Raw genomic sequence first — 14,739 nt, 5'->3', positions numbered from 1 at the left:
ACTGCCAGCGCAGAGCCCGATGTAGGGTTCAATCTCACAGAGAGATCATGACCTGAGCCGAAATCAAGAGCCAGATGCGTAACCAACTGAATCACCCAGGTGCTCACTGTCTTTGAACAGCCTTGTGATTTATGCGCACCCTGCCCCCAGCTACGTGTCTACACTTGCCATCCTGACAGCAAGTCATGGCCGCAGGACTAGCAGGCCAATGAAATACGCTCTTCTATGGGGGCAGGTGGTGCCCTCTTCCTCCTCGTCTCCTTCCTGCTGCCTAGAGCTCCAACTGCCCCTTTGGACCATGACAGGGAAGCCAGTCCTGAGGATGGAAGAGCAGAAAGAAGGGAGTCCAGGTCCTGATGACGTCACAGAGCCTGTTGTAGAGAGTCCCCAAAGACAGCCACAATCAACTCCTTCCTCCCCGCGCCTGCAGGCTGCTCCATTCAAGGGACTGGCATCGTTTCCTCTCCCTTTGGATCGAGGCAGGGCCTGTGTAAGTTCTAGGTCTTAAGAGACTTTGCAGCTTCCATACATTCCCTCTTGGAAGCCAGCTGCCATGTAAGATGTCCAAGGTCACCACGCTGTGAGGGAGCCCAAGCAACCACATGGACAGCAAGGTCACTCGGAGAGGCACTGAGGTGCCAGTTACGAATTGAGCCTCCCTGGATCTCCCAGCCCAGCCCACGGCAGCCACCAGCTAAGTGACTATGGCCAGTGCTACCCACGGTAGGCCTGCCTACCTTCCTGATCCATGAAGGTATGAACACATAAAATGATCATTTGGGGAAGGGACTTGGTCAGGATCCCACAGCTTAATTATCAGCAAAACAATAACCAAACCCCAGGCCCTGGGCTCCCAGTCTCGTGTTCTCTCAACCATGTTGGCCGCCTCTGAGGAAGAAAATCGAGTCTATAATTAAGTGGTAAAAAAACACCAGGTCTAATATATTCACCAAAGGTTTCCTAGTTACCAAATCAGACCATTTAGAAGCTTGATCCAACTGCTCTACTATTTATAAAAGCGCCTAATAACCTTATTTTTATACAAACATTATTAGCAGGAAGAAATGGTCCTTGCCTGGCTCCACACACCTCCTTAGCCTCCAACACCAGCCCCCTTCCCTCCACCCAGGGTATTACCCTTCATCGAGGCCCAGCTCAACTGTTCCTCCCTGATGTAACTTCTCTGACTACTGCAGCTTCTGCCCACCTGGTTTCCTGTACCCTTAACACCAGGGCCCTTAAACTCCAGTGTGCACATGGATACCCTGGGGGGTCTTATTAAAACACAGGTTCTGATTCAGGAGGTGGGGTGCAGTCTAGACGCTGCATTTCTAACCAGCTCCCAGGAGACGCCACTGTGGCATGGACCATCCTTGAGGCATGAGGCTAGAGTACTGACCCTCACACAGTTCAGTACTTGATTCCGTGAATTCTAGAAGGTTCCATCATGCACAGATGTTTCCTCACAGTTCATCTGGTTTCCTCGACTAAATGCCTTTGCAGTAACCAGCAAGTGTTTATGCATGTTCCTGCCCCCCACACCCCCAGCTCAGGCTCAGGTCAGTGCACAGAGTGCTAAATAAGCAATGAGTCATAAATGGCAACATTAGACTTGGGGAAGGCACAAGACTCCAGAACAGGGTTTTTTCATCAGCCTCCTTGTCTGCTTGGGGCTTAATTTGTCTCAGCTGACACTGAAGTGCCTTCTCTGCAACAGACCTTGGGCTCAGAGCTAGAAGCAATACAGTCACCAGGAGGGGGTCCCAAGAAGCTGCCAGTCTAGTGGGGAAGCAGATCAGTCAAAAGGCCACTGATATCTGGGGAGCCCCGGGCGCAATGGACACCTTGGAGAGGCACCTACCCCAGACATAAACTGTGAGGGAAGGCACTTGCAGAGGAAGCGAGCTCCTCAGCCAGGCAAAGATGAGGAGGAAGAGCAGGGCAATGGCAAAGAATATTCCAGAAGAGGGCAATTAGAAGGACGGAGACTGTGCGTGGCTCCACATGGTTAGCCTGAGCCCAAGAGCTGTGGTAGCAGAGAAGGGCAGTGTCCTCCTTGGGGCTCTACTTTGGGGCCCTAAAGAAACTCAGCCCTATGCAAAAGGCAGAGGGGCCTCTGGAAGCTATAGTGGAGGAGAGCCTCAGGGGGTGGGCTGTTGGCCCAGTGGATGACCATCCTGGGCCTCCAACTCCTCATATCCCACCTCTGCCCTGTGTACCTCAAGGAGGGTAGGGCCTGGCATTTGTTCTGAGGGAGACCCAGCTGAGCCCAAGGCTTTCCTATTTCTGTCACCAGGACAGGTCAGGTCTTCTCCTTGCCCAGAAGTCCCCGTTTGGGTCATTGCAACCCTTGCAGGGACATGAAAAGACTAAATGTGACCCAAGTCTTGGCAAACTGAATACCTACAGCTCCTCAAGGCCATGTCTACACAGGATAATGGTCATTGAGAGCTGGTGAGTGCCTAATAAAACAGAACACAGACAACCAACCCAGGTAATTTGATTAAGAACGTACAGAAAGCTAGAACTGTCTTCCTGTAGAATGTTCTTAAGGACTTGCAAACGTATAGTCCAAACCCAAACTCCTGTTTACCTTCTATTACAGTTCAGGATGAAAACCTCACATCACTGGCATCAATTTGCTTGAAAATCTTGAAGGTAGAGAGAACGGAGATTAGTGACAATTAGAGGGAGTGCTGGGCCAATGGATCATCTGACAAGCTATAGAGTGCCTTTTAACCAAGGGAAAACATGTGAATGGGGGAGGAGAATGGTGACCAAGGGCCCTCCCCCAGTCCAAGGAGGAGTTTTCTTCTGGTTTTCTTGGAACAATTAGAAATTCTCGGGACGCCTGGGTGGCTCATTCGGGTAAGCGTCGACTTCGGCTCAGGTCGTGATCTCACGGTTCATGGGTTTGAGCCCCGTGTCGGGCTCTGTGCTGACAGCTAGCTCAGAGCCTGGAGCCTGCTTCTGATTCTGTGTCTCCCTCTCTCTCTGACCCTCCCCTGCTCATGCTGCNGTCACCAGGAGGGGGTCCCAAGAAGCTGCCAGTCTAGTGGGGAAGCAGATCAGTCAAAAGGCCACTGATATCTGGGGAGCCCCGGGCGCAATGGACACCTTGGAGAGGCACCTACCCCAGACATAAACTGTGAGGGAAGGCACTTGCAGAGGAAGCGAGCTCCTCAGCCAGGCAAAGATGAGGAGGAAGAGCAGGGCAATGGCAAAGAATATTCCAGAAGAGGGCAATTAGAAGGACGGAGACTGTGCGTGGCTCCACATGGTTAGCCTGAGCCCAAGAGCTGTGGTAGCAGAGAAGGGCAGTGTCCTCCTTGGGGCTCTACTTTGGGGCCCTAAAGAAACTCAGCCCTATGCAAAAGGCAGAGGGGCCTCTGGAAGCTATAGTGGAGGAGAGCCTCAGGGGGTGGGCTGTTGGCCCAGTGGATGACCATCCTGGGCCTCCAACTCCTCATATCCCACCTCTGCCCTGTGTACCTCAAGGAGGGTAGGGCCTGGCATTTGTTCTGAGGGAGACCCAGCTGAGCCCAAGGCTTTCCTATTTCTGTCACCAGGACAGGTCAGGTCTTCTCCTTGCCCAGAAGTCCCCGTTTGGGTCATTGCAACCCTTGCAGGGACATGAAAAGACTAAATGTGACCCAAGTCTTGGCAAACTGAATACCTACAGCTCCTCAAGGCCATGTCTACACAGGATAATGGTCATTGAGAGCTGGTGAGTGCCTAATAAAACAGAACACAGACAACCAACCCAGGTAATTTGATTAAGAACGTACAGAAAGCTAGAACTGTCTTCCTGTAGAATGTTCTTAAGGACTTGCAAACGTATAGTCCAAACCCAAACTCCTGTTTACCTTCTATTACAGTTCAGGATGAAAACCTCACATCACTGGCATCAATTTGCTTGAAAATCTTGAAGGTAGAGAGAACGGAGATTAGTGACAATTAGAGGGAGTGCTGGGCCAATGGATCATCTGACAAGCTATAGAGTGCCTTTTAACCAAGGGAAAACATGTGAATGGGGGAGGAGAATGGTGACCAAGGGCCCTCCCCCAGTCCAAGGAGGAGTTTTCTTCTGGTTTTCTTGGAACAATTAGAAATTCTCGGGACGCCTGGGTGGCTCATTCGGGTAAGCGTCGATTTCGGCTCAGGTCGTGATCTCACGGTTCATGGGTTTGAGCCCCGTGTCGGGCTCTGTGCTGACAGCTAGCTCAGAGCCTGGAGCCTGCTTCTGATTCTGTGTCTCCCTCTCTCTCTGACCCTCCCCTGCTCATGCTGCCTCTCTCTCTCTCTCTCTCTCAGAAATAAACTAAAAAATATATAAAAATAAATAAATATAAATAAAAATTAAAAAATAGAAATTCTCCAAATGTGCTTCAACAAAGGCAATTTTATCATTTCTCCACCATCATATACATCCCCATTCCACAGGATGGAAAACTAAGCCAGCACCAAGGGGCTCATTTAGGGAATTTCCCTAAGGTGCACCTCCAATCCCTGAAGCACTATCTGCCACCTCTATATATCTATGACCAATCCAGCACCCAGACGGTAACAAATTATATTTGAAGCCTTAAGAGAGCCTTGTTGAAAGATGTAAGATTAATTAAATGGCAAAAGATCATGGCTGAGGGGGCCAGCTTCTGCCAGACTGTTTCACTTTTCAGAAAGGAAGGAATATCTGTAGGATAAATTCCTAAATGTGAAATTTATCCTACAGAGTGTATTTCTGACATCAGGTGCCCTGAAATTCCATCTGTAATGGCAAACGGCCAAGAACTACCTATATGTCTGTCAAGAGGGACTTTTAAAAGACGATAGAGCCATATAATCAAAGCAGCCAGAAAAAGGAAAGAGTATCAGCTGTCAGACACTTGAGTGAGCCCTCTGATGGCCAGCCCAGTCAAGCCCCTAGAAGATTCCAGTTGGCTGCCATCTGACAGCAACCACAAGAGAAACCCCAGGCCAGAATGGCCCAGCTAAAGCCCAGTCATTCCACAGAACTCAAATACAGAATAATAAATTAAACTACTAAATTTGGGGTAATTTGTGAAAGAGCAATGAGTAACTGGAACAGTAAGAGATGTATCACATTCTCTCCAGAACATCAGATCTGCCACATTTCCTAATGTTCTTTCCCAGGAGGGGCTGTAGGGTACAGACAACACATCTGATTCCTGGAATGACATCCCATGGGTCAAGTACCATCAATCCCTCCCCAGGTTACAAGTTGGCTCACTGGACCATCTTTACAATGTTTATGCACTTTTTTTTTAATGTTTATTCATTTTTTTAAAATTTTTTAAAATGTTTTTTATTTATTTCTAGGAGAGAGAGAGAGAGAGAGAGTGACAGCGTGAGCAGGAGAGGGTCAGAGAGAGGAGTCACAAACTCCGAAACAGGCTCCAGGCTCTGAGCTGGCAGTCAGCACAGAGCCCGATGCGGTGCTCGAACCCACGAACCGCGAGATCATGACCTAAGCGAAAGGTGGACGCTTAACCGACTAAGCCACCCAGGCGCCCCTAATGTTTATTCATTTTTGAGAAAGAGAGAGTAGGGAAGAGGCAGAGAGGTATACACAGAATCCAAAACAGGCTCCAGGCTCTGAGATGTCAGCACAGAGCCCAACACAGGTCTTGAACTCATGAACCTCAAGATCATGACCTGAGCTGAAGTCAGACGCTTAACCAACTGAGCCACTCAGGCACTCTGTACACAGGTTTATACCTAACACTGGAACTCCTAAAGGTTCAAAACAAGGTCTTACCTTGTTACTCTATTCTGCAATTAGTAGACCCCAACTAGTTACTTCTTGGCTATCTTAGTTACAAAATGAGAGTGCAATGAACAGACAAGGAATGCAGAGTATCAAATAAAAACCTAGACCTGCTGTCACCTATTTGTGGATGTCATTTAATATCCACAAGTCCCCATGTGTAAAATGATAAAATGGCAGGGCACCTGGCTGGCTCAGTTGGTGGAGCATGCAAGTCTTGATCTCAGGGCCATGAGTTTAGGCCCCACATTGGGTGTAGAGATTTAAAAAAATGATAAAATGCTATTAGATGAGCCACCTTCAGTAGTATAAAGATCTAAGAGCACAATTCTTTTCCTTTTTCTTAAGTTCAAGCCCTGCTCCACCACTTACAGTCAATGGGATGTAGGCAGGTTACTCCTCTCTAAGCCTCAATTTCCTGTAAGGCTGTCTACCTGTAAAATGTGGACAATAACTGTATTTGCCTCTCAGGACTGTTATGAAATTAAATAAGAAAACCTGCTTAAAAAGGACCCGGTGGTCGATAACTTGTCATTCTTAAAGTTAGACCAATTGCAAAGTTCTGTGATCCTAAGTAAAAGGTAAGCGGTCAAAATCCCTTGTTTCTCCATTGGCCTTGTGAATTTTCTCTGATTGGAAAAAAGAAGAGAACTGACCTTCGGTGTGAGCCGCGAACTCCCAGTCCTTCCTCCACGACTCTGAAATCCAAAAAGCTCTGAAAACCAACATTCTCATGTATCTCTCTTTAGCAGTAAAACTGGACTGAGCAGACATGAAGCTATGCAGACTTCATCCCATTGGGTGTCAATACTCATGTGTTTTGATACGGAAATTACTAATGTGTTTAATTATAGGGTACTGTTCCAGACCTGCCGGGGGTGCCATATACACCAGGCTACCTTCTGGAAAAGCTTGACAGTCTCACCCTTAATCCAAAAGCAACGTTTTGCAAAAGGCTTATTAATGAAACAGGGAAGCTACCGAGGACAGTGGGAGATGACGTCAATCTGGAGATTAATTCAGGGTAAGAAAGATCCAACCCCATGGCTGGGTGCTTTGCTGCTTTTCTGCAGGACCTCGGCTTTCATTTTAAAAAACACACAAGATTCCCCTCTAGTTCTTTTTTTTTTTTTTAAAGGTCTTTGTTTTTTTAAAAACAAACTGATCATTCTACCAGGGCTTCAGAGAACTTCAAGAGTGTCGGGGGGAGGTAGGGATTTAGGCTGGCCCCCGACCACCTTCAAAGCTGGCTAAGGTCACTCACCTGTCAAATTTCTAAACCAAAAAAAGTAAATGAAAATCCTTTATTTTCTGTTGATGCTTCCACCAGACAAGTCTATTAAATTATTAATGGTCCTATTTCCTGTGGGAGAGTACTGAGTCCAGGCCACCTTGTGGGGGCCATTTGGACAAGATTTCCAACTGACCCATTTGCTATGCATCAACATTAACACATGCTAAGCACAAAGCGTCTGGCTGCCTCAGTTGGCTGAGCACGGCACTCTTCGTTTTGGGGTCATGAGTTCAAGCCCCATGTTGGGTGTAGAGATCACTCAAGAAACAAAACAAAACAGTGGCGCCTGGGTGGTGCAGTCGGTTAAGTGTCCGACTCCAGCTGACTCCAGCTCAGGTCATGATCTCGTGGTTTGTGGGTTCGAGCCCTGCATTGGGCTCTGTACTGACAGCTTGGAGCCTGGAGCCTGCATCAGATTCTGTGTCTCCCCTTCTCTCTGCCCCTCCCCTGCTCATGTTTTGTCTCTATTTCTCAATAATAAATAAATGTTTACCAAAAAAGTTTAAAAAACAAAACAAAACACGCTAAGCATATTGCCCAATTCTTTGGGACAAGAAAAGTCCCTCCGGGTCCCTGTACCATATCTTTAGGCTTCACCGCCCTGCTATATGGTAGAATGGAGAACCTTCTCAAATGCAGAGCTAATGAACAGTATGTATCCTCAGAATCCAGAAAAAACCGAGGCTCCAAGAGATCTAACCTGCTCTTGGTCACATGACTTACCAGTGCCCACACTAAGATTCTGGATGTGGCCGGTTGTCTGCAAAACTTGTGCCTACACTTCCCCCAGACAGGCCCACGGGTCTGGGCATGATGTGGGAGAAAGGGAGGGGATGAATCCTATTGTTTGTGTTATATCATAGTTTCCTGTCAGACCATCAACATTAATGGCTTTAGTGTCAGAGATACTTCCTACAATGCAACAACCCTAAAAGAATAAGGATCCTTGGGTTGGGTTTTGCTACTAAAAACTGATGAATTCAATGAAAACCAGCCCCCCTCCCCAGGCTTTACCTTTCTTTCCTTGCAAATGTGGGGACTGGACCACACAAGCTTTAAAGTTCCCTGTAGTGGATCCTATAAATGGACACTCTTCTCAGCAACTATTTTTACTTTTTGTGGTGGGCCTTCCTGTACTGCAGAGTAGGCTAAAAAGCTACAAACCGCATTTCCCAGACTCCTTTACAGCTACAGGTTCTAGATGTGACTGGAGTTCTACCAATGACACACACTATCAGGAGGTTTGAATTTGGGCCTGAGTTAACTGGACAGAGGCAGGCACATGGCAATCACTTTATACTCTGCATTAGCAGGCAGCCATGGAGGCAGGTGTCCCTCCCTTGGTGGCCTGGTTCTGCAGTGTGGCTCTGGGAGTTCTATCCTGGTATTTTAGCCCATTTGCTACCCTATCATTAATGATTCTCAGCTGAAGCTAACTATAGTGGACTCTATTGTCTGCAACTAAAGCCACTTCACCTGGCGTTCAAATTAAAATCTAGTGCAATTAACACTTACATGGTTCCCCGATTCCTTTCCCCTCTTTTAATTACTGTAGGCTTTTTCGAGCCTCTATTCCAGACACTTTCCCAGATTTACGTTTTCTTCTTGCTTCCTAGTTTCCTCCAAATGCTGCCGTTTACATCTAGGGACTGTTGATTCCTTCTTCCCTGTCTGTGCTTCTGTCCTAGGTTGACCTATGTCCTCCTGTGAGTCAGGCATTACTGTCCCAGCTGCTGGGGATACAAACCCACTAGGACTGTCCCCTTTGGTGGGTCTAGAGTCAAGAAGATGAGTCTGGTCAGCCAAATGTAAGGGACATGGTCAGTGAGTTACAATGGGGGTGGGGTGAGGGACATCCAATTCTTATGAGATAAAAGGCAATAGGCAAGGAGTTAGGGACAGCGCTTATATTCTCTTCCAGATACCAAATGGATGGGTTTTTTAAAACTACTTAAATCCAGGATTCACAACAATATTTAAAATAAACAAATTGGCCATCGCTGTGAAATCCTGGCGAACCAACGAATTATCTTGAAAACTGGTAAATAAAGGGAATCTTAGCTGGCCTTTCATGAATGAACGTCTCACTAGGAACCAAACAGCAGACATGGGGAAGTGCATCTCGATACAAGAATATCAACTAGTAAACGAAGGACAGAATACTGCAACCCCTAATAACCTAAAATGTTCAGACTCTGAATATCAACAACTGCTAACATCACAAAGAGACAACCAAATACTATGTGCTTTCTTGATGTTAACAGACGCCCCCACTGTGACATACTCTGTAGCTAAAGTAAATACACCTGATCAAGCACCCAAAGCAGTGCTGTCCAACAGAACTTTCTAAAATGAAAGAAATGTTCTAATCTGTACTGTCCAATACAGTAGCCACTGGTCACACATGGTTACTAAGCACCTGAAATGTGGCTTGTGCAACAGAGGAACTTAATAGATAATTTTACTTAGTTTAAATATAAATTGTCACATGTGACTTTGGCTACCATACTGGACAGTGCAGCTGAGAACCAATTACCCATTTAGAGAAAACCTAGGAGACCAAGGAGCGTTAGCCTCCGTGATGCATTCCTCAAAATTCAGATTATTAGAAACTCTCCAAGCAAATTACTCATCTCTTCAATAATTAACTTGTAAGGAAATGGAAAAGAGATGGAGGGGGGAAAATGTATAAATTAAGAGAGACCTGAAAGACATGTCAGTCAACTACAATATGTAGACATTGTGTAGGCCAGACTCAGCAAACTGAAAAAAAAAAAAAGTATGAATTTATGAGACAATTAGCAATATGCACACCACTGTTAATATGGCTGTGATCGTGTGCCTTGGTCTTTATCTATTATAGGCACATTCTGAGATATTTATGGTTGAAATAATATGATATCTGAGATTTGCTTCAAAATCACGTGTCAGGCATTAGACGGGGGCTGGATGGGCAGGAAGGGCCATGGAGTAAAAAGTTGTTGGGGTGAGGTAACAGACACTATGCCTCTGAAAGTCTCCATAAATGAAAAATGATGGGAAAAAAAAAAAGGAAAAAGACTACTGCACCTTCACATATCTGGCACTACTTGAAGACTCAGACTACAGAGCCAGGTAAAAGACCAAAAATACTTCAGAAGGAATTCTACACTCAGTTCCTTTTGAAGTATCCTTGGAAGAGGCCAAAGTAAGGGAACAGAAGGGGAAAGGGGGAGAAGAGAGATTCACTTGCTATTCTATACTTGCACCTGGGTCCCACCACCCACTGAGACAGGAAGGAAAAACACCAGTCAATTGACTGATTTAACTTCAGAGTTACTTAGTTTCTGATAAACCTTCAAAGGAAGGGCAATGGTGATCAGAGGGTCTGGGGTCTTCTGCTCCGCAGCTAGGTTCCTGCAAATGGGCCCAGCACAAAAGAGACTTAAAGCCGCCTAGACCTGTCACTACCACCTTCACAGATGCACACAATCTCCCCACCTGGATCTGTGTGGAAAATTATTGAATCCTCAGTAGTAAAGAGACAATTTTGCAAATGGCACTGAGGCACACAGTCAAAAGGCAGAAAAGCCAGTTTCCTAACCAGCACCTAGGACTCCTTTCCAGATCCACTCGCAAGCACAACCAGACTGGCAAATCCCTAGTCCCCACTGGAGACAGGAAAATACTGGACGTTAACGAAACTTGCCATCCATCACTGTTAAGCTAACTTCCTACTGGCCATTTACACATGCACAGAAGTGCTAGACATTTTGCACCCCTTATTTCATCTAACCAACACGTGTGAGGCTGATTCCACTGCTTTACCACTTTACAGATGAGGGAACTAAGACTCAGGGCAGAGGGGCCTCTGGGTAGCTCGGTTAAGCATCTCTTCAGCTCAGGTTATGATCTCATAGTTCATGAGTTCAAGCCCTGTTTTGGGGGAGCCCAGCTTCTTTCTCTTTCTCTCTCTCTGCCCCTTGCTCACTTGCACCCTCTCTATCTAACACACACACACACACACACACACACACACACACACACAAAGACTTGGGAGAGATAATATATCCCCAAAACAGCTGGTAAGATGGACCCAACTGAGGTCACCCTTCTCAAAAGCTTTCCAGAACCCTTCCTCTGCCTGCACAGGAGCCCCCCACCTCCTGGCTTGGCCCTTTCACCATCTCACCCTGTCCCACTTTCTCACTTCCCAGTGGCTCTCTGACCCAGCAGGTCCACTTTCCATCTTCAGGCTTTGAGTCCTTTACTGACTCAAGTTTTGGGCTGTCATGCCACTGCCCTAAAGCCTGCCTCTCCCCCTCCTTCACCACCCTTAAATCCACACCAGTAAACCTTCCCCTGCTCAGAATTACATCTTTACATGTGCTTTAGCATTCCCTTTGCTGTAATGGAGTTAGTAATTAATAGTTGGGTCTCCCCACCAACCCTGATAATTCCAGCCAGAGTTAACAGGCACCTACCACATTCCCCTCTTTACTCATTTATTTTCACCACTCTATGAGGTTGGTATCATTATTCCCATTTCACAGACAAGGAAGCTGAGGCCCAGAGGGATCAGCAACTTGGCTAAAGTCACACAGCTAAGTGACAAACTCAGAGCTTGGGGGCTTAACTGTTACCGTCAAATGATTCTAGAACACCAGGCTGGGAACATGTTTATCTCCTAGCTGCCTAGCACACAGCAGGCACTCCAAAAAATTAGACAGGATGTTGCATCTCTGCAGGGCACTGGCTCAAACTCGTCCCTCTGAGCCAGCTGCTTAGTGTCTTGAAGTCATTCAAAGTTAGTCATTATGCTTCATGTATGGGCCTCATTCTTGAGTGGTATTCCTTTTCTTCTAGTTAAGAAATTATATTTTTTAAATTTATTTTAGGAAGAGAGCGAGTCTACCAGTAGGGGAGAGCAGCAGAGGGGGAGGGGAGAGAGAGAGGGAGGGAGGGGGGGAGAAAGAGAGAGAGAGAGAGAGAGAGAGAGAGAATGTTAAGCAGGCTCCATGCTCAGCACTGAGCCCTAGGAGGGGCTCAATCTCATGACCCTGGGTTCACGACCTGAGCCAAAACCAAGAGGATGCTCAAGAGGAAGCTCAACCAACTGAGCCACCCAGGAGCTCCAAAAAACACATTCTTAAGACAGCCCAGCATATTTTGCACGGAACTACAGATTACACAATATGCTAAGTCACAGGCAATTTGGACAGTCATTTGAAAATGGCCAATACCACAGATGATAATTCTGGAGGCTTGGAGCATCTTAATACCAAGATATCTCCTATTTTCTGGGAGGAAGCTGAGAGGGAAAAGGAATCTAAGCATCCTCAGTAAACAAATTAAACTTCTCCGGAACCTGTGCTAAAGTCGAGGAGCAAACTCACTACCCCTCAGCCCCTGGGGCAGTTTATAGACAAGATCACAGAAATAAGATTGTGGCTTATTTATTCCTCTAATCCAGGGACTCTGGTGGCACTGTTTACCTGGGACGAGAGAGAGCTCCTAACATGTTGGTTAAGGGACTAGATTTTTCTCCCCTGCACTTTCTTCCAGGGTAATCTGGGAAATTGGGGGACTGAGGAGCAAACGGACTACAGTCAATCCTAAAACAACGTTGCAATTGTCCTTCCAGCCTGGTGATAAATATGCAAGTGGGACACTTTGTAGAATTTCCAGGAGGGCAGAGCTACCGGCCTCAGGCAAACTGTCCCCTCCCACTTAACCCCATCTGGCCCAGAAAAGCCTCAGGCCAGCTGACTTTGAACCTCAGCAGCACACTTACCACCCAGAAGCACGGGGCAACCTTTCAAGAGGTCTTTTCCTGAGGATTCCAGCTCCAGCCTCTAGCCTCAATTCATAACCAAATGCTCCCTGGCCCGCCCCCAAGCTAAACCCCAGGAACCAGGAATATGCATAGGGAGGGATGGCCTCGCCTAGGAAAAGTAACGTAGTCTCACCCAATCCACAGCCAACACTGGAGTTCCTCCTCCCCACCTCCCCATCCCCCCAGCCTGGGCAGCTGGGCTGAGGGACCGCCCTGGAGCGCTCAAGAATGATCGCCCCCTAAGAGGGCCTGGAGCCGGCAGTATCCCACCAGGCTAGGAAACGGGGTCATGTGATTCCTAAAACACCACTCCCTGGCTCCAGCTGACTGAGTCAGTGGAATGGGATTCCTTAATCTTGGGGGTAGCGGATACATTTGAGCAGGCAATCAGGGACGATCTACCCAGAAAGGCCAGATGGGTGTCCTGATAAGATGTCGCCTACAATTCTAGAAGACTGGGGTAGGGGGTGCTGAATGATGGGAAGGGAGGGTAACAAACACTCCAACCCACTGGGGGTGGGGCACCGAGGCAATTTTCAGTTGAACCCCTCTATCCATCAGTTTAATTAAAGAAGATTTGAGAGGTATGACAAATTTAAAGTGTCCAGCACAGACCTCGAGTCTAACGGGCACTCTATAATTTCCCCTGGGAATAGCTGTTACTGTGAGAGGTGCACCGTGTGCCAAACTGCCGCCACTCCAGAACGCAAGCAAGTGTGTGGAACTCAGAACTGACCTAGCGCTAGGAAATGCTGAGAGCCTGGGTCCCTCCTTTCCGAACCCGGGAACCCCGACGGCCTGGTGATTCTCCAGGCCCTGAGCCCACAGTGGGCTGCTGGAGGGAGGAAGCTGGGCCTGGGTCTTTAAAGCAGTTCCAGAAGCCACCCCGGCCGACTGTGCGGCTCCAGGGCTCCGCGGCGCCGGCCGCTGGCTACCCAGCGGGCGGGGGGACGCGCTGAGCCTCCCTGGCCGAGACCCAGAGGCAGGTGCAGAAGAGGTGCGGCGAGAGCGCTGGGCGCCGGGGTGCACCGGTGCCCGGGTGCGCGGGCGGGAGCTGCAGGGAGGGGCGCGGGTTCCCGGAGCCCGACGCCAGGGCGTGGTGCAGGTGGCGGCGGGGGCAGAGTCGACACCATACCTTGATTTTCGACCTGGCGACTGGGCGCTGCATCGCCGCCAGGTGTCCACCCGGGCCCTCTGCGTCGCCAGGCTCGGGGATTTCGCGCTCGGGGGCGCGCGGGGACGAGCTGCTCTCGGCGCCTCCAGGCTCCCCCGCGCTGCTGCCGCCGCCGCTACTGCTGCTGCTGCTGCCGCCGTCGCTGCGGCAGTCCTCGGGGGGGTCGTGGAGCAGACGGCCCAGGCCCACTGCGGAGGGAGGGGCGGCGCCCCGACACAGACACGCGGCGTCAGGCCCGGGAGTCCGCGGCAGTTTGACCTGCGGGCGGAGCCACCACCCCGCCCTGGACCTGGGCACCAGGCCAAGTGGGCAACACGCGGGGGTGAGCGAGAGTCCCCGGCTCGGCCCCCGGGGCGAGCACGGGGTTGGGGGCGGCTCCTCGGTCCCACTCCGGCGCCCACAAGGAGCCGAGGGCCTTTGGTGGCTAGGAACACCACGCGCCAAGTTTCCTCTCCCTGGGATGGGGGCATAGGGCCTGACTTCAACCCACCTAGCCCGAGGGGCTGACGGATCCTGGCGCAACCCTATGAGGGGATGGGACCCAGAGTAGCCCCTACTGGCCTTCAGTCTCCCCTCCTGGGCCACCTCGTCCCGCGCTGCAGCCAACGGTCCCGCCGCCGGGCAATTACAGGCGCCCATTAGGAGGAAGGGGGCGCAGGGCGTCCCAG

General features: G+C 49.0%; 1 protein-coding gene across 7 annotated transcripts in view; it reads right to left on the bottom strand.

Annotated features, from left to right (window-relative positions):
• OVOL2 (ovo like zinc finger 2) overlaps positions 1-14,739 on the bottom strand; it is a 33,169-nt gene that overhangs the window by 15,444 nt on the left and 2,986 nt on the right. For 4 of the 7 annotated variants that reach the window (XM_077750163.1, XM_077750164.1, XM_077750165.1 and 1 more), the window contains one exon: positions 14,033-14,259. The exons of 1 other annotated variant lie outside the window; for it this stretch is intronic. In XM_077750163.1, coding sequence (XP_077606289.1) covers positions 14,033-14,259 — 227 coding nt within the window. Of the gene's footprint in view, positions 1-14,032; positions 14,734-14,739 lie in introns of those variants that run through there. 2 more of the 7 variants (XM_077750162.1, XM_077750168.1) reach the window with 1 other exon arrangement.

This window comes from Crocuta crocuta, unplaced genomic scaffold (genome assembly GCF_008692635.1).
Source record: "Crocuta crocuta isolate KB4526 unplaced genomic scaffold, BGI_CrCroc_1.0 scaffold209, whole genome shotgun sequence".
Taxonomy (NCBI): domain Eukaryota; kingdom Metazoa; phylum Chordata; class Mammalia; order Carnivora; family Hyaenidae; genus Crocuta; species Crocuta crocuta.
The sequence above is the reverse complement of the archived record's forward strand: the minus strand, read 5'-3'. Positions and strand labels throughout refer to the sequence as shown.